Here is a 24,218-nt window from a genome sequence, read left to right on the forward strand (position 1 = left end):
TCCACCTACCTTATTAAGTTCTAGTCCAGTTGAAGGATCCATTTGGTCATCAGGGTTGCAGCACATTGTAAGAAGACATGAGAAGACTAGTGTTATTTTACCACAAAAAAAAAAAAAGTATATTTCTCAGACAAGATTTTTTGTAACCCTAACATATATAGTCCCAGCAGCAGTATTTAGAGAAGGAAAACTTTAGGGTCATAGGCCTGATAGGACTGTGTGTACATCAGGGATTATACATACACCTTGGTGGCCAGATTAGTTTGATTGTGACCAGTGAATGTGCCTTTATTTTAAGTCTTCTTGAACCAGCTCAGATCACAGTTCTGGCCTTCTTGTAGGAGGCTGAGTACATCCTGCACACATCCATGATTTCTGAGAACCAATTTGGCAGTACTGGGAAAAAGAAAAAGTGCTTAAAACAAGAAAATATATGTATCTAGACCAACAGAAGGCCCATCCATTAACAGGTTTGATATATCCTTCTGGCTTGGCTGTCATACCTTGAGAAGCAGAAGAAAGCAGTAGAACAAAAAGACAAGCAGTAACCATTTTAAACAGCATCTGTCCAAAAGCAGCTGCAGTTGCATTTAGTTGACAACATCTGGAATATAAACCAAGTTGCAAAGTTGCAACTTTACTAATCTCACAGAGTGCTGGTACCACAGTGACAGATACTTTTTGCGAAGAAGTGATGAGCTGAGAAATCTCTCACAGTAGTCATTGTTAGGTGTTTGCTCTAATATTCAGATTGTAGCCATTGCCACTGTAGTACATGTCCTCCCTTTCATAATAATCATAGCTGTGTAACAGAACACCATGGCCAGTTGCATTTGGACAGGGAATATGTTATTTATTTCGGAATGTTGCTTGAGGGTGGAAAAAAGGGCTTTGGGATGGGAGACTATTTCACAGACATTAGATAGCAGAGTAATGAAGACAAAGTTATTTGAAGTACTCCAATATTTTTGGTCTTTTTCCCCCCTTACAAAGGTAATTGCCACAAAGAATGCAATGTTGAAAACAGGAAGAGCAAAATAATTTCAGAGGGTTTTGAGGGTCAATAAAAAACACAGAGGACCAAAGCAAAAGTTCATTTAAGTAACAGGACCTTGGAAAATATAGGAATTGAAAGCATAATTCTAAAATGTTGTGTTCTAAGACCTTATTCCTGCCCTTGAATCTATTCTTTTCTACTAAAGATTACTCTGTCTAACAACACAATAAGTCATGCCATGAGGAACAGCTCTCAGATTATTTTTTTAAGCAGTTAGAAGGAAAGATAAAGGTTGGAAGTGCAAGCAAGCCAAATGTCAACCCAAATGCCTAGTCTGACATTGTCTGCTTGTTTGCTCCACCTTGCATGCGGTTTCCCAAAACTACCCAAATTACTTTATCCATTTCTGTGATAGAGGAATTGCTGCACAGCAAATTAGTTGCTGCACAGCTGCACAGCTAATTAGTTGATTATAAATGATTGTCATCTAATTCTTGTATTTGTTTTGAACTGCTGGAGTAGAAATGAAAAACACAGGCTGTTGAATAGGGTCACTCAAATAAATAAATGAACTCAGTTCACAGTCAAACTACTTGCCATCAAGACCTAATACACCATTTATCCCATCTAACTTGAGATATCCACAATGTGTAATAGCTGCAGTCATCAAGGTCTACCTTAACAATCCCTTAGAGCCTAATTCATCATCATTTTTAAATGCATGCTTCCTAAGGTCAGTGCAAGCCATGAAAATGAAAGATATCAATGTCATCCTGAGTCAAGGGAAATACAAATGCGGAAAAAATGTTTACTTTATAATGGCATACTTATTTATAGAAAGGTTGAATTTTGATACAGACAATGTTGTCTAACAGAGATCCCATTTGATGATTTCAGAACGAGTAGCAGTAGGAACTGGAAGGTCCCAGTAAGCAGGATACTGCCTAACACAGCCTCTGCAGTGAGCAACACACAACACCTATAGGGCATGAGATATTTGGTCGAACACTGATGGACAGAGAAAGACTCCTGAATCAAGAGTTCAGCCCCAAACCAGAGATAACATAAAGAAAACATAATGAAGATGCTAATCCTCTGAAGAATGGAATAAACAAGAACTGGTTTGGGCATTGATAAGACTGAAAAACATGATATCCCTCCGTCCTGAAAGTAGTGGCTGAGCTCAAAAAAATCCAGAACCTGAGGCAAGGAAGGGCAATGGGACAATGAAAGCACAAAAATCTCGACAGGAGAACAGTTAGCTGAATCATTCTAAAATTTTGATCCTGAGTATAGAAACTATAGACACCAGAGAGTGGTCTGACGGCCTGACTGGAGAAGCCCCAAGCCCACTGGGTTTGGTGACAGAGATATCAGAGCCTGGCTGAAAGAAGAGGAGGCAAAAGGCCAAGAGGCACAGTCACGCCAATGTACAACTGCTGGGGGAGAAGGGGAGAATGGGGAGATGAGTGCCAAATTTTGTTCTGATGATCTGCCACATCCATGGGCTCAGACAACTGCTGTTGAACACAGGCATTTTTCAAGCAATTTAAATTCTTCATAGTGCTTTGAGAAGCCTCTTAAAAATAGGTCCTAGTTTGCCACTAGGTCCTGGCAAAGCTGTTGTCCATAGCAATAGAGTCCTGGAGGCTGTAATTTATGGCTTGAATTGAAGAACAATCACAAAGGATGTCTTCTTTTTGTGAAATCATTGAGAATCACTATTTATATGCCAAGTAGGATTTTAAGAGCCAGGTGTTAATGCCTGGAGAAAACTGTATATGTCTCTTTGCAAACACAAGTGGTTCAAGCCACAGGTCAGTAAAAACAGCACTCTCCATGCACAGATTTTATCAGTAGAAGGCAGGTGAGAAAGAACCCAAAGTTAAAATATATACATATATAACAGTAAAGGACTGCTTAGACCCTGTTTAGGGCATAGCAGATAGATACAAATCTCCAGTTTCTGCTGACATTGTAAAACAAGTGCCCAGCATGTAGCACATTATGCAGTTTCATCTTTGTGGAGCAGGTGAACTCATTAGCACATCACCTCATCCTGGTACTTACATAGTTCAGAGTTAGGAACTTGCTGCAGTGCTACAGGGCTTGGTTTTCTGACTGATTTCCTCCACTGGGGCATGAGAACATGTGGTTTAAACCATCTGACAACACATTCCCTCTGTGCTATCTGAAGTCTCATTTTCTGGAAGGATAGATTTGCCCTTACAAATACTCCAATGACTGGCCTCCAACTGATGTTAAGATTAATTGCTCAAAAGCTGGAGTAGGTATCTGCACACTACACCATGGTCATTTTATCACAAGTGCATCAGGCAACCGTTCTCTCAGCACAAAGAACTCTGTAAAATTATCTTACACTTGCTAATTAAAACAGAGAAAATCAAAGGCCGTATTCCGAGAGCAGAAATGAGGACATGTTAAAAGCAATGATAGCTGGTAACTCAGCCTGTCCAGTAAACAGTGTGGCAGGTCTCCACAGGACCTTCAAGAGCCAGTACATAGATCTTTTTAATAATGATATTCTACGGGATTAGTAAAGACAGAAAAACCTTTTTCATTTCAGTCGTTTGTTAGGTTTGACATTGCTACTGAAGGACACGGTCCTTTCAGATGCTGAACAAACGTGACTCCTACTGACTTAACATCAGTGGTTCAAAGGAGAACCTTCATCTGAAATACATATTTAGGTAAGAAAGAAAAAAATTCTAGTACTCCAGTTGCTCTAGCAGATTATGGAGGGATTTACAAATAAAACACATTCTGAATGCTTGAAGTCCATTTTGGCAGCTCTTAAATCTTTTTTTTTATTGAAAACTGCTGTTTGCTACAGTCTATATCAAGGCTGGATTTTGCCATATGGGAGGTATTTCAATTTATAAAAGCATCTCAGAATATGGAATCAAAGCTCTGTAATTAGTTAAATTTCATCAGAAGTGCTAACATGTATTTTCTAAAGAGAAAATTAGTGTAGTAGCAAGTGTGTGTCACTTACCTAGTGTGAATTCACCCGCTTCGTTTATATGTCATTTGTCCTCATTTATTGTTAACAGCCTTCTTCAAGCTAACACTTGGCAAAAGTTAAAAGATGTGAGTGCAGTACACTGGGCTGTGCACTTAGCTGAAATGAATAAAACATGTCAAGCAAAATCTTCTTCAACTGTTTCTGGTGGAGCTGTTCCAAAATTCTTCTGGATTTTAACTTAAACTTTCTTACAATGTTGGAAAAATAATTTATGCATGTAAGAGAATAGAGATATCCCAAAAACCATATTGGTATATACAGTTGTATTTAAGAGGCCACCAATGTGATTTGTTTTCATTAGTGTTGCTCTAAGACTACACCTAATCAAATGCCCATTCAAAGATCAGCAAACCAGTATCAGTCAAATCAGTGGACCTTATTCACTTACTACCTTTCTTTATTTAAACACAACAAGGGACATGTATCTTGCTGTTCTAATGAAGGATTACAGACACAGACTGAAAAAAGCAAAGTAACCTGGAGGAGAGTGCATTTCTGAAATAAACTGCTGCTTTAACAAACTATTTCTTGAGATCAAGCTTGAAAAATAATAGGGCTATGTATTCCACTTAAGTTTGAAAATTCAAAGCATCTTTAGCTAAAACAATATACAACTTCGGTAGGTTTTTTTAATGGGTATGATAGCTTCGCAGAGTATTGTTTATGAATATAATACATACATAGTGCTGGGTTTAATATTTTATTTGAATGACGTTCGATGTTACGCAAAATAAATTTTTATGTTACATCCACTGTGACATCAACTAAAATGTGAACTAGTTTGCATAGGTTAGTACTTTGGGCAGCATGATGTTGCTCTAGTCCACCAAGGCTTAAATATTCACAGTGTAGAGGAAGAAACAGGAATTAAAGCATTTCTACTAAAATATATTTTAATAGCTGGTGTTAACTTTCCGCATAACAAAAGCCAAATTAAGATGATACATCATATGATCCAAGAGTAAGTATATCTGTCCTTTGAAAAACAATTGTTACCTTCAGAACTGTATACTCCCAAATACAATACAGTTTTGCAAAATAACTAAAACTTTACACACTTGAAAGCAAACATAAGCCAAACTGCACAGCGGTTCATTTTTGCTTTTTATATCACGCTGCAAAAACCAACAGCTGAGAGGTTTTCCACATCATGCTATTCAATGTCAACACAGTCATTGCTGTCTTCCAATGGTCTAGCAATTTCTAATAATACTATTAAATACACATGATTGAAATGCTACAGTATAGCTTATTTTTCCCCCTAAAATAATAATAATTAAACAAATGTCAACAACAACTGGATTACAACTTAAGTACAATATGCAAATTCTATTTATCAGACACAAGAAGCATATGAAATTTCTTTGAATATACTGTTGTAGTGCAGGCAGTTTAGGAAATATAGCTTTCATGTTTTCCTTCAAAAGGAAAGAAGGGTTTCCTATGGCATAAAGCTGGAGAAAATCACTAAAGCACTGCAAAATAGTTTGTTCTTCTACAGCTCACCAGTACTTTGCATTTGCCAGCACATCAGTTTGGAGATCTTTCAACAGCATCTTTTGTCTGTTGCAGTATATTATTTAAATATTTACTAACTAAAGCTTATTCTGTATTTTAAATGGAGTATTAATCAACATAATTAAAATATAACATTTTATACCCTGTACCACTTTCTGCCAAAGACTTCCATATTTGTCATTTCTTTTTCATTGTACAAGATGACATGCCATCACTGTACAATAAAAACTAAAATTATTACCTTTCCCAAGTATTGGAGACCTTTCATATCCCCGAGGAACACTCAGTAGGGACACATTTGTCACAAATACAATCCATGGGAGGTGATTCTCTGTCAAATCCCAATCTGCTGAAGTGGTTTATGGTATGTCAAATGTAATCAAGAAAACCCTGTTTCATCAAGATTAAATGCTAATGTTCCATAATGAAAAATTACAACTGCAGTATCTGTAAGTAGCTTTGTTTAGAAAATGAAGATTAGCCAGGCAAGAAAGAGTAATGAAAAGCAAGGCACCCATTTGTTCTTGTGTATATGTATGCATATGCTCTATGTAGTTTTCTATACTTATATTTAAATATAGGTAAGAATGATAACATATCTTAATTTCTTTGTTTCTAAAATGCTTAAGATGGGAATGTGTGAACTTCCAGCCTGAACTTTGGAACATCTTGGGAAATTTGTCTTCTTCAAAAGTCTGTTCCTTTCCCCAGGAAAAAAAAAAATGTTTACAGGAGTAAAGTATAGTGAAGGAACATGCTGTGTTAAAAAGGAATATACACTTTAAAAGTGACAGGACAGCATACAACATCTGTTCACCCCTTCATACGACTGATGCTCCAACATATGCCTTGTAAAACCTGCACTTGTCCAAACTGGTTGCTGACTTACTCTCCCTACATTACAAATTTTAGATCTTATAAAACATTTTGAAAATTGCACTCTGGTAATATTGGGCCTTTGATAGCACTGCTTAGAACAAATTTGCCCAGTGAGAATAAAGGTTGTTTTACATCAAAAAGAAGAGGAACCATTCCAAAAGAGCACGAATTACTAAGCACATACAACATAAAAAAACTGACTACATAAATGAGTAACTTAAAACAGATCTTAATAATTCTGCTGACATACCATTTTCATCAGAAATACAATTCACATGCTTTGTTTTCTTCACCTTTTTTATTTTGCAAATTGCTTTAGGTGCTTTGCCAGGCTACTGAATATTCAAAATTCATAAAGGAAATTTTATTTCCATTGTTTAGCTCAACATAGTACTCCAATGAGATCAAATATTCATTTCCTGATTTACTTTTCACTATACATTCAAGACTGGAAGTCTGACGTAGGAAGAACACTGGTGTATTTATAGGTTGAGAGTTTCTTTTTTTGTAAGTCACTAAAAATTGCAACTTCATGCAATTTATCTATTCACTACTTTCCTTTCCATTCATATCTGGTTAGCAAACTGACAACTTGCTTTTATTGTTGTCAGCATTACAGAGCTAATAGAGCAGCACAGCAGCAAGTGATATCCAATTCTGCCTCAGGCATCATCAGAAAAATTTGCCAGCCACCATAAGATGGGTTTCCTCTCTTTGCTGTTGATGGCTGGTGATGAAAACCAATGCAGAGGCAGAGTGCTTTTTCGAGAGCTTCTAGCTGAGCCTACCATACCAGCCTTTTGAAAAAGCCATTTGACTTGCAAAGCTAGCTAATTTAATGTGGAAGTCACCAGTAATGCATAAGGGTCTGTTACAGCCCTCATTTTTCAAGAATTTTAAATGACAGCAATGTGACCCATACAAATTGCACATTTACAGAATCACATTCCTGGTTGTAAACCACGTTCTTTGAAGTTAGATGCTCCAGGTCAGCTTTAGCCTTGAAATTAGGCAGCAGACAAGAAAGCAACACAATTCCACAAACATGGACCTTTTTTTCCTTTTTTTTCTTTTTTTTTTTATTTATTTTTTTTATGCAGTCATTCCATCCTCTGTTTGGCAGCCTGGAACCTGCCCTTTGTTAAAAAACAGGAAAAAAATGGCATAAGCTCTCCAATTCCTAACTGTATTCAAAAATAGAACTAGGAAGTGTTTGTATTGACAGATTTCAGCCGCAAATTTCAGATGTAATAGATCCACACTGCCTTCTTTATTGTTTAAAGACATACTATACTGCAGGCTTGATTATTTTATGAAATAAAAAAATATAAAATTATCCATAAACTCTATATTTAGTTCTACTTCTAAAATTTCAAACATAAAAGAGTGCCAGTGTAGACTCAATATTCTGACAGCTACTCCAAAATTAAATTCTCTATCACATAGCTGAACACCACAAGTTATACTATCAGCAAACACACTTTCTTCCTTATGCTTATATGCATCCTCATGAGTAAGTTCCCACATAGATCTTTAACTCTCTTTTCCTTCCTCCCAGAGTTTCACCCTGGGAGGGAATATGGCACCCTCCTGGCATCCCATTAAAGCAAGAGGAACTCCCTTGCGCCCCAGGCCTGCTGACCTAGTCCCTCACAGGTCCATTAGGTCACCAATTATTTGATCCCCCCTCTCAGCCTCACTGACAGAGACCTGGATCCTGCACTTCTGATCATAAGTTCATGGGCACCAAAGAGCACATGTGAAGGTTTGTCAGCAAAATATTGTTACTGTTTTCTACACACGGCTAACCTGAAGCGTGATGGAATAGAGTACATTGGACTTTTGTTTGGTTAGTTTTACTTTCAGGGTCAGTTATGAAAAAGAATAAATCTGTAGAAAAAAAATTATATTTCTCCTTCATTAATCATTTTGTAAGCATACAACTCACTGTTGGATCACCAACATTTTTTGAGGAAACAGAAGCAATAGGCCATTGAGCTGAAATGCACTACAATAACCAGAGCTCTTCTCCACCCTTCGATGGAGGTGCAAATATTTCTGCAGCAGGGGTAGGTGCATTAGCTCATCAGTAAAGCAGCCATTAAGCGAGTTACTTGTGAAAAGACGGAGGGTTGTGACTGCACGCTTTGTGTGACTGCACAGCACTGGGGCCTCACACAGGCTATTTACAGCAGTACAGGGGAAAGTAAAGGAACATGAAGAATTGGTCATACATTGTCCTAGTGGAAGTTTCTACTTAAATGCTAAGTATTATTAGAAGGAAACAGAAGAGCTGACAGGTTTTATACTCTAGATAGTCTTTGCAAGGAATTTTCTGTGGAAAAGATACTGAAGAACCATGAATCCAGGCATGGACCTAACTGATGGACTGGGATGCAAGCAAAGCTGATAGAAGAGGTCACAATTGTGATTAAAAGAAAATGGATAATCCAGGAAAAAATGTGGGTAAGGAAGAGTTGGGAAATTTTTGCTGTCAAAATAGACCTTTTTATTATAAGGCTGTTGGGCAGAAGGTTTTTTTTTGTTTGTTTGTTTGCTTGTTTGACAAATATATTACTTGTCATTACTTAAAACGATTGAATTCTCTACCCAACATTTTTATTTTTATTTTTATTAGGGTGCTAACTTCTCAAACATTAAACGTCTCCCTAATAATTTGAAGATGTGTTCAAACTCAGTGTGTTAACCACCTTTGACTTCAGAGTGCCATAAGAAGTGAATCAATTTCACGGTTACTATAAAGAGAAATAACCTCTGAGATGTAGGGAGAAGGTATTTCCCCTTTACAGCTAATTGACCAAAATCTTTATAGGATTAGCAGCACCAGGCTTCGATATAAGTTTTGTGTTTCGTTTTTTTGGGTTTTTTTGTTTTTTTTTTTTATTTTGAGGGAGCACTATTATAAGCAATGCTGTTTTCAAAGCTCTGAGCTTCTTGTTTATTTGTCTTTTAAAGTAAAGACTCTAAATTGGATTCTGAATGAGAATGCAGACTGTTATAGCAGTGATAAAGTAATGAACATGTGGTCTTAAAAGATTCTTCTGACTTTTTCTAAAAGGTTAGATTTTGAGTAAATCATAATAAACCTCAAAGAACTAAAGACAAAAGTTAGTTAACAAACTCAATATAATTTGCTGGAAGCATTCCTGTTTTCCCAGTTCTCTGAACAGTACCATACATCCAGCCATCATCAATTGGTTGCACGTTGATGATATAGTCGCCATCCCTGAAGGAAACTTCATCTTCATCTTGAGCACTGTAGTCATACATAGCTCTGTATGTTCTCTGTTGAAGGAAAGAAAACAAGGTTGTAAAGTCTCCGGCCTAAGCAGAAATACTTTCTTTCTCTTCTTTGCTCAGAAAAGAATAGCAGTATTAAAAAATGTATATATTAAAGAAAAAAAAAAAAGATGAGCAAGGCAGAGAGAGAAATCACACAAGTTACCTATAGAAAAGAAACAATATACCCCCTGCCCTGACAAACATTCAATTAATATAATTCTTTTTTCAGAGTACCAAAATAATTATTTTTTGTGAAACTACAACGTTCAAAGTCCTCATACAAACAGATTTCACACTGTTCACTGTCTCCTGAAGTATTCCAGCTGTTGTTTCATGCATACACTAGTAACAGTTCATTATGTCCCACCATGGCTAGCTGTGTTTCTGCAGCCTATTTGCATGATTCCCAAACAGCTTCTCCTATGTCTTCACTACAGAAAAGAAATGCGTTTTCATCCAGTCCATTAGCTTTGCCATCTCTTTGAATGTCCTTCATCTCATTAGGATCTTAATCTGTGTTGGGTTTATGTGGCAAGGTATTGGTAGTGGGGGGCTGCAGATGTGGCCTCTGTGAGACGAATCCAGCAGCTGCCCCAGATCAGATCAGAGCCAGCTCCAGCCAGTTCCAAAAGGGACCTGCCACGGCCAGAGATGAGCCAGTAAGCAGTGTTGTTTGTGCTTCTGTGAAAGCAAATTTAAGGAAGGGGGAAAAAGAAAACCTGCTGTACAAAAGCAGCTGAGAGAGCAAGCAGTGAGAAGCAGCCCTGCAGCCCCCAAGGTCAGTGCAGAAGAAGGGCAGGAGGTGCTCCAGGCACGCGGCAGCAGTTCCCCTGCGGCCTGTGGAGAGGCCCCTGGTGGAGCAGGCTGTCCCCCTGCAGCCCATGGGTCCCACACGGAGCAGATCTCCACGCTGCAGCCCGTGGAGGAGCCCCCGGTGGAGCAGGTGGATGTGACCTGGAGGAGGCTGCGGCCCATGGAGAGCCCCCGCAGGAGCAGGCCCCGGGCCGGAGCTGCAGCCCGTGGAGAGGAGCCCCCGCAGGAGCAGGGGGTCTGGGGGGAGCTGCCGCCCGTGGGGGACCCGTGCTGGAGCAGTTTGCTCCTGGGGGATGGACCCCGTGGTACGGAGCCGTGTGGAAGCAGTTCTTGAAGAGCTGCTGCCTGTGGGCAGCAGTATTTTTTTACAAATACTCAATTTTGCATATTCAGATAAAAGATTAAACTAAACAGAACAAGAAGACCTGTCATTAGTTAAGGCAAATTATTCTACACTTCTGTCAGCTGTAGGCAAAGACTTCCATTTTCTTTCTAAATAGAGAATTTATTTCCACTCAAAACAAACAAAATGCTACCATTTACTGGTATTCAAAGTGGCTTTTCTAACCCATAGGAAACCCTTCCTTTCTTAACAGCAGAACCAAACTTTTTAAATTCCCAAGAGTGCTTTCTTTTCCATGTATCTCGACAGAATTCAAGAGTAATTCAAGCATCACTGATAATAACCAACTGCCCTATAAGCTCCTTCTTGTATGTCATCATATATGCTGTTTTTTTTCTGGTAAAATGATTTAAAGAGTAAAATGTTAAAAAAAAAAAAAGTTAATGTTTGAGTTAATGTCTAGTACAACTGTACAAATCTTTATCTTTTAAGAGAGAGCAAGATTTGGTCTGCTTCCTACCTGAGGAAAAAAAACTATGGATTAATTTTAGTTCCATCTCATATATGTGTATTTTGAGTTTGTTTTTTTAATTAAATCATTTCCAGAAACAATGGAAATACCCCCACACACAGTGAGTCATTTATCACACTTAGGTCATTTGGGGTTATTTAACCCAAACACAACAAGACAAGTCATTGTTACTGCTTCCATGCTAGAAAATACACTTTAGGTCTCGATTCTCGCTTTATCATTGGTAAAACAGATTAAATACTAGAGAAATCAACTCTTGGTTGAACATTGTAGACCACTCCCTTGACTGACAAGCATACTCTATAACTATATTTGTATCTTACTCTGTACAGTTGTTCTTTGCCATGCCTTGTAATGTTGCTGCCCTACAGGCTGTGACCAAGACAGACCTTCAGCCTGAGTTATGTGGCTTCTTGGTAGTTCTTTCACATCTTCAAGGGTTCATGGAAGATAATGAAAAAAAGCACCATTGCATACGCACTGCATCAAAGGAAACAGTTGGAGAGTTCTATCACCACTAAAAATTCCTTAAAGATTCACAAACCTGAAAACTAGTGGTCAGAAACCCTAGGGAATGGTCTCTACCTTTGAGAATCTTATTTTTTTCCAACTATTTCCACTGATCTCTCTACTGAGCCTTGAAATTAACTCCAAAAACAGCGAAAGATATGCTATTATAACAAGCTCAGCAGCAGTTAGCCCTTTAAGAAGTTTGTTTCCAAAAAAAGAATTCATTTAATATAAATGGTAGTAAGTCCATACCTGGCATAATGCAACGAATGGATTTTCCCCTGAGCCATGCTTATATGCCTCCTTTGAATGGAGGAAGACTGGAGAAGAGGTTAAATATACTATTAGGCTAACATATATTGGAAAAAACTAAGAAGTTTTTGCTCAACCAGAAGACTGCTCAGTCATCCTTAGAACATCGTGGTATAGGACATACTACTGCTGTCTCCTTTATGGCGGCAAAGTTGTGGAGTTGAGCTGGCAATTTCAAACTTAAAAAAAATTATTAGGGCCCTAAATGCTGCCATGAAACCTAAATTTATGGCCTTAACACCTAATTAGGTGCTAAATGGCTGTCAGGAGAAATCTCCATAATAATCCCGTTAGCTTTTAATGCCTAATTATCACTTCAGAATGTAGTCTGGGCTATATAATTGAGAATTACAAGGCTTAAAGGACTCAAAGCATGGATTTTTTTAAATGTATTTTAGTGAATTATTCCTCTGTCAGTAGTGAGTTTAGCAGGTCTGAGAGCACAAGAGGGTATAAGAAAAGGTTGGGGGTTTGTAAAACAGTCAAATATACCCTTATTTCCTACCTCCTCAAAGGTCTATCGTGTAGCTACTGCTTAGAAAAAAGCAGTAAGCCTTGTGCATATAAGTACCTAAATTGAGCTGTCATATTCCCAGCTCCTCAGCCAGATGTGAGCTGACAGATGCATATTTCCAGTTCATCCATCAGTTTATGCTTATCCTCTGGATCTGTCCTTGCAAGGAGCAGTACCTGTTGCAGTGTCCTTCACATAGAGCAGCTATCAAAGAAAACCAGCTTGCAATCTAGGTTTTGTTCTCCTACCACTTTTAGCTACATAAAGGCTTCAGAACATCCCGTTATTTTCCAAAGAGGCCAACACAGCCTGTCTGAACCCTTCAGGGGGCTGTTACAAAACATCCTGTATACCAAGCAACAATTTAACCCAGACCTTTATGCAAAATTGCTTATAGGGAGTCAGCAAAAGCAAAGTATCAGAAATAACGCAATTCATCTAGGAAAAAAAAAAATTTACTCAAAAACTGTGTTAGGATCATTCCTGATACAAAACACAGTTCAAAAGTAAATATCCGGTAAATAAAAAAAAAAAAAAAAAGAAATTAGAAGCTTTCTATTGATCACGATAGGAAATTAGTAGGTGTGATTATAATATGATTGTGTCTTTTGGAGACCTTGATTTGTTAATAATGCAACAAATGGTCTGAAGGGAGCAGGTTTTACTACAGCAGCTACCTCTCCAGTCATCCCCACCCTAATATAACCCATGGGATCCTAATCACTCTCACCCTGGAGAAGTTCCAGCCAAACTGAGACACTGATGTGTGACTGTCACTTTCATTGCTTTTAGTCAAGTCTCAAAACCCACCTGTGCTCTGACACCAGTATTTAGGCTGTCACTTCTTTCCCTCCAGTCTCTTCACCCTCTTATTTTTTTCTCTTTTCTTTCTTCCCTCAGGCTGGCTTAGCCAGACCACGATGCATCTCTGGCAGTACTGCTACAAGCCCAGGACCAACCAGGAAGCTGAAAGCAATGAACCTAACACCGCACAAGTTTATCAGATCTCTAGGGACACATCCACACTGCATTTGAAAAGCACTCCAAGGCTGCCTTCTTCAGTATGCACAAATCACTACACTTAAGCACAACCCCAGCCAGGGGCTCCCCACAGCCTGCTCTGAGACTCCCTTGTACTGGCCCAGCAGCTGAGTGTAACACACCCTTCACACCTGGACAAGCTGCACAGGCAAAGAAAAGTCTTTTGATGTCAAGACGTAAAGACAAGGGAGCATGCCAGGTTTATAGCTGTGTCAAAAAGGCCTCTTTGAAGACCCCAGGAGGGTCTTCCTCACTTGACTGGCAAGTTAGCAGTCAGAACCAGGAGAGTAGTCCTTGATTTTCTCCCTCTGAAAATGTTTGGGTTTTTGTTGTCTTCGAGGAAACCCACCCAGTCTTAAACAGCAACAGTTCAAATTGTGTTATTTTCTGTTCCTTTCTTTTTCCCCAGTGACAAACAGCTATTATCACTTAAAAGAATGTCAAACAATATTGTTTCACAAAAGGGATAAAAAATCCTGTTGAAAGACTCAGTCTATCCTTTAAATTTTAAATTTAAATTAAATTTAACTTCACTCACTTCCTTTTACCTTCACAATTCCAGCTCTGGAAGGAGAGGCAAATGATGATTCTCAAGATAATTTTTTCAACAGGCAGCCCAGTAGGAAAGTCACTGGAAGATGGAAGTATTAGGGAAATAGTAGCCTTCCACCTGCCCACACAGCTACGAAGGCTGCTAAGTTGACTTCCAGATTTTCAGGCATCTCTATTCTTTATACGCTGCATTTGAAGGCTGTTTCCTTTGCTTCCCACTCACTTGCAAGTCTGTTGGCAAAGCCCAGGTTCCCAGCTCCTCAGCTTTTTTGACTGGCCCTTTTGGAAAGCAGCTCCCCAGGTGCCTTGAGATATCCTTGGAAATGAATGGCTGATTCCCATACCAGCCACCTCACGGATGTCATGCAGGTAGGTATCAAAAGAGTTTCCCAGGTTCCTAACTCACCCAAAGATGCACGTATCTGGATCCCTTGCTTTTAAGCAGCAACTTTTACTATATAAAATAACATGGAGTCTTAAATAAAAATACAATTCTAGTCAATTTTGACAACTCATTTTTTTTTCAGTTCAACGAAAACTCCCTTTTTCTAGTAAGTTTTCGATTTGGTTCAGAATTAAATACTTCACCCACAAACAAGGTTAAAGATGTAGGGAATATACATCCATTAAAATAGTTCAGAGTTCAAAATAAGTTGATACTTTTAAGGTAAAAGGTGATGGGATCTGAACTGCAAAATGTCTAGGCAGTGATACAATAACAAAAATATGATAACCATATATAAGCAGTTCAAACAGAAAAAGCTCAACACTCCCCCGGAAGCCTCCACAATAAATAAATAAATAAATAAATAAATGAAATTAAAAAAAAAAAAAGTATTATAACCATGACCGGTTACTTTTAGCACTAAAAATTCACTCCAGCTCTATGTTCCCATCCACCACAATCAGGAACTTCATGACTGTGGCCACTGTTTGATGATAAAGCTTGTCAATCTCCCAACAGTGTAATTCAATTTGGATCAGACAAGTGTTTGTGTGACTTTTCTCTTGAATGGGAAAGGTTACTAATACAGAGTCTAAGCTAGTTTTATACAAACTAAGATCACAGTATCACAGTATCACAGATTTCTAGGTTGGAAGAGACCTCAAGATCATCGAGTCCAACCTCCGACCTAACACTAAGTACTCCACTAAACCATATCGCTAAGCTCTACATCTAAACGTCTTTTAAAGACCTCCAGGGATGGTGACTCCACCACCTCCCTGGGCAGTCCGTTCCAATGCTTAATAACCCTTTCGGTAAAGAAGTACTTCCTAACATCCAACCTAAAACTCCCCTGTCGCAACTTTCGCCCATTCCCCCTCGTCCTGTCACCAGGCACGTGGGAGAACAGACCAACTCCCACCTCTCTACAGCCTCCTTTAAGGTAACTGTAGAGAGCAATAAGGTCGCCCCTGAGCGTCCTCTTCTCCAGGCTGAACAAGCCCAGCTCCTTCAGCCGCTCCTCGTATGAGGAGATAGTATGGATAATAATATAATAAAATAATAATAAAATAATAAGATGAGTAATATGGACATGCATAAGGTCTGCTAGTACAAAATCAACAAGTCAAAAAATTTTAAACAAATTTAAAGCAACAGAGTGATTGTAAGAGATTTTCATCCTGTACTAGGAGCCCAATTTCATCACATAGCATATCATCAAAGCTCACCCTGAGAAATACTATCCAAGCATTTACTACCATTAGCGAGTGGAAGATGCAGTTCTTTTTCTGCCTTCTAGAGATCATAAATACATTTTTATGATACATTCTGACATAAAAGCTCTTGCCAGTGCCTTTCCATACATTAGGGCTATCATTTACAAATAGGACAGTTGAATAGTCCAACTGTAAAACTCAAGGAGACCATTTACTCATATTTAGAAGATTTCACAATCACTGATGATGTTGCTTGCCAAATGTAATTGTTCTTGAAATCCAATACTCACCAGGCTTGCTGAATGAGGCTGTGAATGCATTGACCTCATGGACGACATACTGGTCTGGTGCATGTATCCATATCCTTGGGACTGGCTTTGCTGATAGGCCCCAGGGAGAACAGGGGCTGTGTGTTAAAGAAATATAGACACATTAATGGAAGTTAAAAAATAAAAATATATTTTTTTTAAAAGTCCTTATCCAGCAATCTGTAGAACCTGTAGATTATTTGCATAATAAATAACAATTTCTCAGTATGAAATAGTTAAGAATTATTCCCATGTACAGCATAAGGCTTTCCATAGGTTGAATTATACATTAATGTAGCCAAAGCTAGAGCAATATATCCCCAAATGCTATCAAGGTTAGTTGGAAGGAAAAGCTTAATATGCCTTAAGGAGTCTGACCATAGAAAGGCATACTAAAGCTCGAGACACCACTAGCTGAATTTTGATACTGCCATAGACAACGCAGTATCATGTGCCATAAACTGCCTTTTTTCAAGGAAAGATTGATGAAAGAAGATTTTATATTAGTACATATTTGAAATACTTCAGCAGACATTCCCCACAATTAGTTCCTAACTCATTGCAAACTCTTACGTATTGGGCTACGAACAAAGAAAGACTGATTCACAGCAAGAGACAGGAATGTAAAAACATGAGTCCACAGTTGGGTTTCTTAGTTTATTCTGATTCCATCAACAATCTCAGCCAGATCAGTGGTTATTTAAATCTTTCCAAGTCCACCTCTTTTACAGTTTCTCTTAACCACACAATTGCTCCCTCTTTCACACATGCTTTGTTCACATTAATTTTAACAATTCTATTTTATCAATTCTATTATCCATAGTTTGTTGATTAACAAGCTGACGTTTATTGTACCAGAAGTTAATACAACCAAGGACTCCCTACATCTGTTGTTTGAGAGGAAAGCATTAGCAACCCCTTATCTGTTCAAGCATCCAAATTCAGCAACAGACTGGATCAAAAAAACACATTTGACCAAAAATCTCTGAGAAACAAAGCAGTGCGTAGATGACTATTCACTATTTTCCCAGCAGGTCCAGGAAACATTTTTAAAGCAAAATTAAGACTGAAGAGGTTTACAAAATCTAATGATTAAAAGTTTAGTTACCTCATGTCTGTGCATGTGTTACAAAACATCAGTCTGAGAACAAGGTTTTCCAGCTTGTATATAGGTTATTAGCCCATCTCCACTGCTATTTACTAGAATTTTACTAGTTCAACTGGAAATTTATATATTAAGAAAATGCATCTCTACTGACACATCTTCAAGTGGTCCGTTTAGCCTGTATTCTATTAACTTGTCTGACAAGAGCTGTCTTTTGCTTACAAGAGATGGAGCTCAGGCAGCCCATGGGTCAAAAATCTTCAAACATGGAGGCACTCAGAAGTCTGATGTTTTGTGAGAAACATCCCTTGGGCTTGCTGGGAAGTGAAGAAGCACTTCTGGAGCAGCCATCACACACTGATTCAAACAGGAGCAAAACTCATATAGGATTTAATGGGGTTCACAATGTATGGAAGGACCCAGGCATTGCTGAATGAACAAATACTTAAGAAGCAGGAAAATATATATGTATATATATATATAAACAAGTATTTATATTTGCAGTAATAATGTTCTGTCCCTGTCTCCTTTTCGAGTGATCAGGACAATAGATACACATGGAAAAGCATTACTGAGAAAATATTTGCTGAAATATTCCTGAAATAAAGGTCAGTCTTATGCTTTCAGCCAAGTATTTTACCTAACCTGCTTTCCCAGCTAACCATATCATTGATTTCAACAAAGTTTTTTTTCTAAAAACATCCATTAGTTAGCATATTGAAATGCACTATGTATGTAATTATGATTTGGGACATTATTTTTCACTCTACTATATTTTCAAAGATAAGTAATGCTGTATATTTAAATAATTTTTTTCTGATTTAGACAACATGTTGCAAACTATTGTAATGAATAGATTGCTTTGTTAAGTGAGCGAAATTAAAGTGATACACAGTCAGATGCAACACTGGAACATGATGAATAATGGATGTTTTAGAAGTGCCAAGTTCATTCTAATGACATATGAGTACAAAGACATTTTAAAGCAGTTTAATCATCAGAGAATTGCTGCTCGTTAACATGCTCACAGGATTATCATGCATTAAGTGAATAGTCCTAAGTAGTTCATCAACTAATTTATGTTTCAGTGTTGTTACAAGGTATTTTTACATGACCAGATGAATTCCTTCATGAGAAAATAGAGAAAAACATAATTTAATCAAAGGTTCTGCGATCAAGCGAGAAAGAATATATTTTGCCTAATTCACCACCAGCATAAACATAGGTCACTTCACAGAAGCCAACAGAGCCTCATCTCCTCGAACCAGTAATAAATTGGTCATGTGGGTTCAAAACCAAGCACAGCTTGAACTTTTTAACTTCATAGGAAGAAGTATCTTAAGCAAGCACTGGCTGCTGATCAGTCAGCATCCTGCCTGCTCTGCAGTGACAAAGGGCTAGCAGCTTTTCCTTGGCAGGGACAGACACCCTGAGAATCCCTTTCGTCTTCCTAAAAGAAGTGAATGCACTGGTAGAAACTGTTGACTCTTGATTCCTTCCCCACAAAACAGATCTTCCTTAATTCCTACCAATCATCCCTTGTCAGTGCAAGGCCAACTAATGGTCTCCTTCATTATGTACTCCAAATCGACGGGTTTATTTTGGAGAGGATAACCCCATGCCTCCTGCCTTTGTGACAAATGTCAGCAGTGGTCTGAGATGTGCTTTCCTCTTTTGCAGTCAGCTTCTAACAAAATGAGAGAATTCTGTCAAAATGTTTCAGAGAATCTGCTTACTATTTTACCTGCAACAACAGAAAATGTAAGCCCAAAGAAGTAAAACATACCTTACAAACCATGGAAAATTTTGGGAAGCATAAGAAACTAAAATTTTAGAAAAACATTCTAGACAAACAGAGAATGAATTTATAGGATTCCACAGCTTCACTAAGTATCTTTCAGTCTTTTATTTAGAAAACATATATAAAATCAGTGTTGAAGACATTTGACTGAATAATTCCAACCTTTTTTTTTTTTTGTCCATTAAAAGAATACTGTATTACTGGGGCTGTAAAAAAAATGAATAAATAAATAAATAAAAGATCAACAGTTTTTAACAATTTTTTTACATTATCTATTTGGAAGACATTTTAGGAAGCACATAAATAAGCAGATCAGTGAAGGGAATAGATCTGAGCTGTGTTTTTAGTGACAAAGTGAGTTTTAACTCAAAGTGAGATAAAATAATGCAGAAAAAAAGAGTTCAAGTTTCCTTCATCATCATCGGCCATAGTTACCTGCAACCTTTTGGCTCAGACCAAAGTATAAAGTTCTATAGCATCACTGACTGCAGTGGCAGCAAAAACAATGGCTTTAGTTAACCTAAGGGAATAATAAAACACAGTAGTGGAACATGAAATTCATTTAGCTGAAGCCAGATTTATTGGTGAGGGATCTGAGGGTTGACCATTGCTCCCAGAAGCACAGGTGGAAGTTTTTTCTTGTTGCGTTAAGACTTTACCAAATGCATTCTGATGTACCAAAATTTTTTTATTTTTTTTTGCTCCACTTATGAATCAAGCCAGATACTTATTTTAAATTATCTACTATAAGGAATTTATCATATTTTGCTTACTATATCCTTATAGGCTTCCCCAGAGAAACAAGAGTGGAAAATGAATGAATTTGATATAAGACAAACACAGAGAAGCCTCTGAAACAAGAAGCATCAGAAACAGAAGAACCTGAAAGAATGATAGTTGGTGTCAACGTGCTGCAGCAGACAATGGGGTGTGGCAAGCTTTAAGAATGACCGTGAAAGAAAAAGGTCAGACTGTGGAAACAGGAAAGGAATAATCAAGAGAGCATTACATAGCCACAAGGTTATATTTTAAAAAAAAAAAAAAAGTTTATGCTGAAAAGAACCATCATTTAAAGGGCAGGGTTCAAGATATAATATTTTATCAACACCATTCTTAAACTCTCTTGAATTCTTTTGTTCAGCAGAACTTTGATAATCCATGGTAAAACAATGTATCCCCTCTACTAACTACTGTATTTTTGCCATTTACTGCAGTACATGTCATTTACTGGACCATTTGTAAAATAACTTCACTTATTCTTACAGACATTTTTTTAAGCATTTCTTTCACTTCATGTTTTGATGTTATCTCTACTCATGGTTTCATTACGAAGGTAGAAAGCCTACAGAGAACTAAAACATTGCAACATTTCTTAATAACAGCTGCCCAAGAGAGCAGAAAGCAAAAAGAAGGATCATGATTATTACTCATTTAATTTTTGTGTCTGTAGAGTTCCCAAGGAGCAGAGAAGTTGCAACAGAGACAGAATATGGCATCCTATATCTCTGTGCTGATTAGCTCCCCTGAAACAGAAGAAGCTGCTGCTCCACGTATATTTAACTCCTTCCCATTTTGCCTTGATGCTTCCTTCTTTTCCACAGGTTGCCTCATCTACAGCAGCCCTCACGGTCTTCCTTTGGAAAGTCTGTCCTATAGCTATTAGTTCCTTATTTCTTCTGTTCCTGCCTTAGAAATTATTCAGCTATGTCCCATGCAGCAGAAAACACTATCAAAGAAGTGAGGCAATCATGTGAGGAACTGTATGTGTACAGCACACTCCTGCGGTCCTCATGGATGCCCCACGTGTTGTGTATGTGGGTGGGCAACTGCCCAAATTGCACAACTCCCCTGACCACAGTAATCTGTTATTGCTGCATTGAAGCTGGTGGATAATAACAATTGACACCTTCTAAAAGACTTCTTCAGAAAGTGTCACAGCGGTAACTTCAGTTCTCAGTATTTCACGGTGGTTTTTTTTTGTTTGTTTGTTTGTTTTTTGTTGTTGTTGTTGTTTCTATCACTTTTCCCAGACATTGGCTGGTACTCCCCGTCATTAAAATATTTAAAGTGTTTTGGGCTACAATTTGTATTACCAATCATATCCTTGAACAAAATAGTATATTATTATCACTTAGCAAAAATTGAATATTCCAATATACCTTCAACAGTTTCCACCTCTTTCCTGAATCTAACTGAATTCAGTGTTTCTAGCAACAGAATTACTTCCACAATAATGCACCTGACATCACTCAAGATCTGATTCAGCTATCTTTATATGCTAAAGCAGTACTTCCCCTCTAGAGTTATCCCATCAAAACTCTCAGCAAGACTTTTGATGAAAAGGTACTAATCAACTTGAGTAAGGACATGAAAAATGAATGCCAAAAAGATGTGGAAAAAAAAAAGTAGACTACATGAAAACAAACATGTATTTATATATATTTAAAGTTATAATATTTACAAATAAGCCATGGACAATATTATATGTAAGTAACAGGGACACAATTTCAAAAAGCGTTAAGCCAAAGAAAGGAAACAAAAGTGGAACCAAAGTGATCACAGAGTAGAAGAGAGCAAAACAATAATAAAGGCCATGATAGAATAATTAAGGTTGGAAGAGACTTGCAGAGGTAAGATAGTCTGTCCCCCTACCAAAATCAGGGCCAAATTTGAAGTTAGATTAGGTGCTTAAGGCTTTTTCCAGTCAATTCTGAGTTCCAGATTAAGATTTCACTAACCTTTTTGGGCAACCATCCACCCTGTAATTCCTCCTGTTTATTTCCCATGCTGTGTATATTGCTGTACAATTTATTCAGATAAGCTCAGCACAGCATTGTGGTAGCCATACAAGCATCCTGAGAAACAGTTTTATGGAGAGATTTTAAGAAGCCTATTGCCTTAATTCTGCAGAAGTTTACATCCTGCCAAAACATGAACAGCAGGATAAATGGAACGTAATTGTGGTCAGCCAAGAATTTAATGAGAGTTTTAAAGAAGGCCTGTGTCACAGGCAAATCAGGAACAAGACCGGATACCTTGGCAGCATGCAAGGCAAGATATATATGAGGAGGATAGGCTGTGAAAGGTATGAAAAGAAAACCAGCTTGACTGCTATGACAGGTGAGCTTTTAGCAAACTTTTAAAGACGATGTGCTAAACATCATTGCTAAACATCATTCTTTGCTGAAATTAAGAGTTCTGGAAGGACTCAGCAGAAGGCGTGAGGTGACCCCCCCCCAAGGCAGCTATAAGCTGCTCACACCTGATCCCCACATGCAGCATACCTGAAGTTGATGCTCCAAGAATTGCCTGAGACAATCTAACAGTCCTGCCACCCTTTCTCTTTCTCTCAGCTGGGTTGATTTTCTGCTGTTTTGGTGAGCTGCCTCAGCTCACCAAGGGATTTTTAGTTCAGAAAGGGATCAGACCGAGACACACTGTGCAAGGGAGGAGACAGGACCAGACACCCAAAGCCATAGGCAGCAGAAGGCAGCAAACTGCTGGATCAGTGGTCCCAAGGTAGGCCCCTAAGTACCCTGCTTCTATATAAGCTCCAAGTTCAAGCCACAAAAGAACTGAGCTTCAGAGATACTTCCCCTCCAGATGTCACAGCTCCAAACAGTGCATCCCACCTAATGCAGAATTCTCCTGTGTGCCAGGATGCCACTGCAATGAGCATATAATTGAGGTTTCTCATACACCAGACCACCACAGCATTTGAAAAAAAGACATAATGGAAGTTTAGGTCTGACTAAGTCTGATGTAGCCATCATGAGCTAGATGCTTGACATTAACAATAGATATTGAAGAAATAGGTCAAAACCTGATGAGACAGAATGAGATGTGGGCTATAAAGGTGCATTAATGGAGCCAGCAGTTTAAAGACTGGTAAGTGTGCAAGGACTTCCAGAGAGGTTACAGAGGGTGAAGAAAAGGAGATGAGGTACAGACGCATTCGCATGGTGCAGAGCAAGAAGGGCATATTTTCTACAAACCATAATTTAAAAAAAAAAAAAAACAGTCACAGAGGAGTATAGAGAAAAAAACAGAAAATTACAGCAATGTTAGATGCAGACAATAGTAGGAACGTTTCAGGAATAATTTTCCGATGCAGAACTGGTTGCCAAAAATGCTCCTGTCCCAAACTGGGATTAAAAGAAAAAAAAAGAAAAAAGCTCAGAGATTCATGCGAGAAGATCTAGATCTAATTTTGATCAAATTTCATGTTTATTATAATTTATGTTACTCATCAAATGAAACATTTCAATGTAAAGCTTGATTCTTTGTTTTTAAAAATGTCAAAGCTATAACCCTACCAATCTTAAAACTTAATTGACCATCTTTTGGCATTGGGACATTAATCACAAGTGAGTCATTCCTGTAAGAAAAAGTTTGGCATTAAACTGCTATCTTCTGATGAACAATATTGAAAAATTCCTATGCAGCTCTAAAGTTAAATTGTTCAGCATTAACTTTTCAAATAAGCTAGAAAATGGCAACACATACTCTGTGCTTTAATTTAAATTGATTTTAACTCTTATCTTTTATAGAGTTTTATTATTTTGTAGCCAGAAAGAGTAGCACAATGCAGTTAAATTCACTGGGAATATATCAGACTGGATGAACATACAAAAAGCACTAACCTGAAGACTGCAGATGGTGAGACCTGATACAGAACAGTGCTGTTTTTAGAACAGTAGAGAACAACATGGTAAGGCATCTTGGCATTTTTTCTTGTGCATACAGTAACTTTCCCTTCATTTCTTCTCTTTTCCTTTTTTTTTTTCCCCTTTTTCTTGCCCTTTACTTGTCAGACTGCTTTCACGGATGTCTGAGCTACCAGGCTTGCTGCTCTCAGTGGTGCTCTGTCAGAAGCAGCAGTTTGCGTACTATCCATTACAGGAGTCAGTATTACTTAGTAAATTGGAATATCAAACCCAGATATAATTAGGTTGTTGAAATAACAACCTGAAAGTATGGCC

The 24,218-nt window shown here is 38.0% G+C and overlaps 1 protein-coding gene across 6 annotated transcripts in view; it reads right to left on the reverse strand.

Annotated features, from left to right (window-relative positions):
• Nucleotides 1-4,730: 4,730 nt before the first annotated feature.
• Nucleotides 4,731-24,218, reverse strand: part of NEBL (nebulette) — a 262,410-nt gene continuing 242,922 nt past the window's right edge. For all 6 annotated transcript variants that reach the window (XR_014579451.1, XR_014579452.1, XM_083823607.1 and 3 more), the window contains 2 exons: nt 16,313-16,428; nt 4,731-9,746 (listed from right to left, as the gene is read on the reverse strand). Coding sequence is in view for 4 of the 6 variants with exons in the window: in XM_083823607.1 (XP_083679733.1) it covers nt 9,570-9,746; nt 16,313-16,428 (293 nt within the window). In the remaining 2 variants the exon portion in view is untranslated. The remainder of the gene's footprint in view (nt 9,747-16,312; nt 16,429-24,218) is intronic.

The sequence above is a fragment of the Anser anser genome, assembly GCF_964211835.1.
Source record: "Anser anser genome assembly, chromosome: 2".
Taxonomy (NCBI): domain Eukaryota; kingdom Metazoa; phylum Chordata; class Aves; order Anseriformes; family Anatidae; genus Anser; species Anser anser.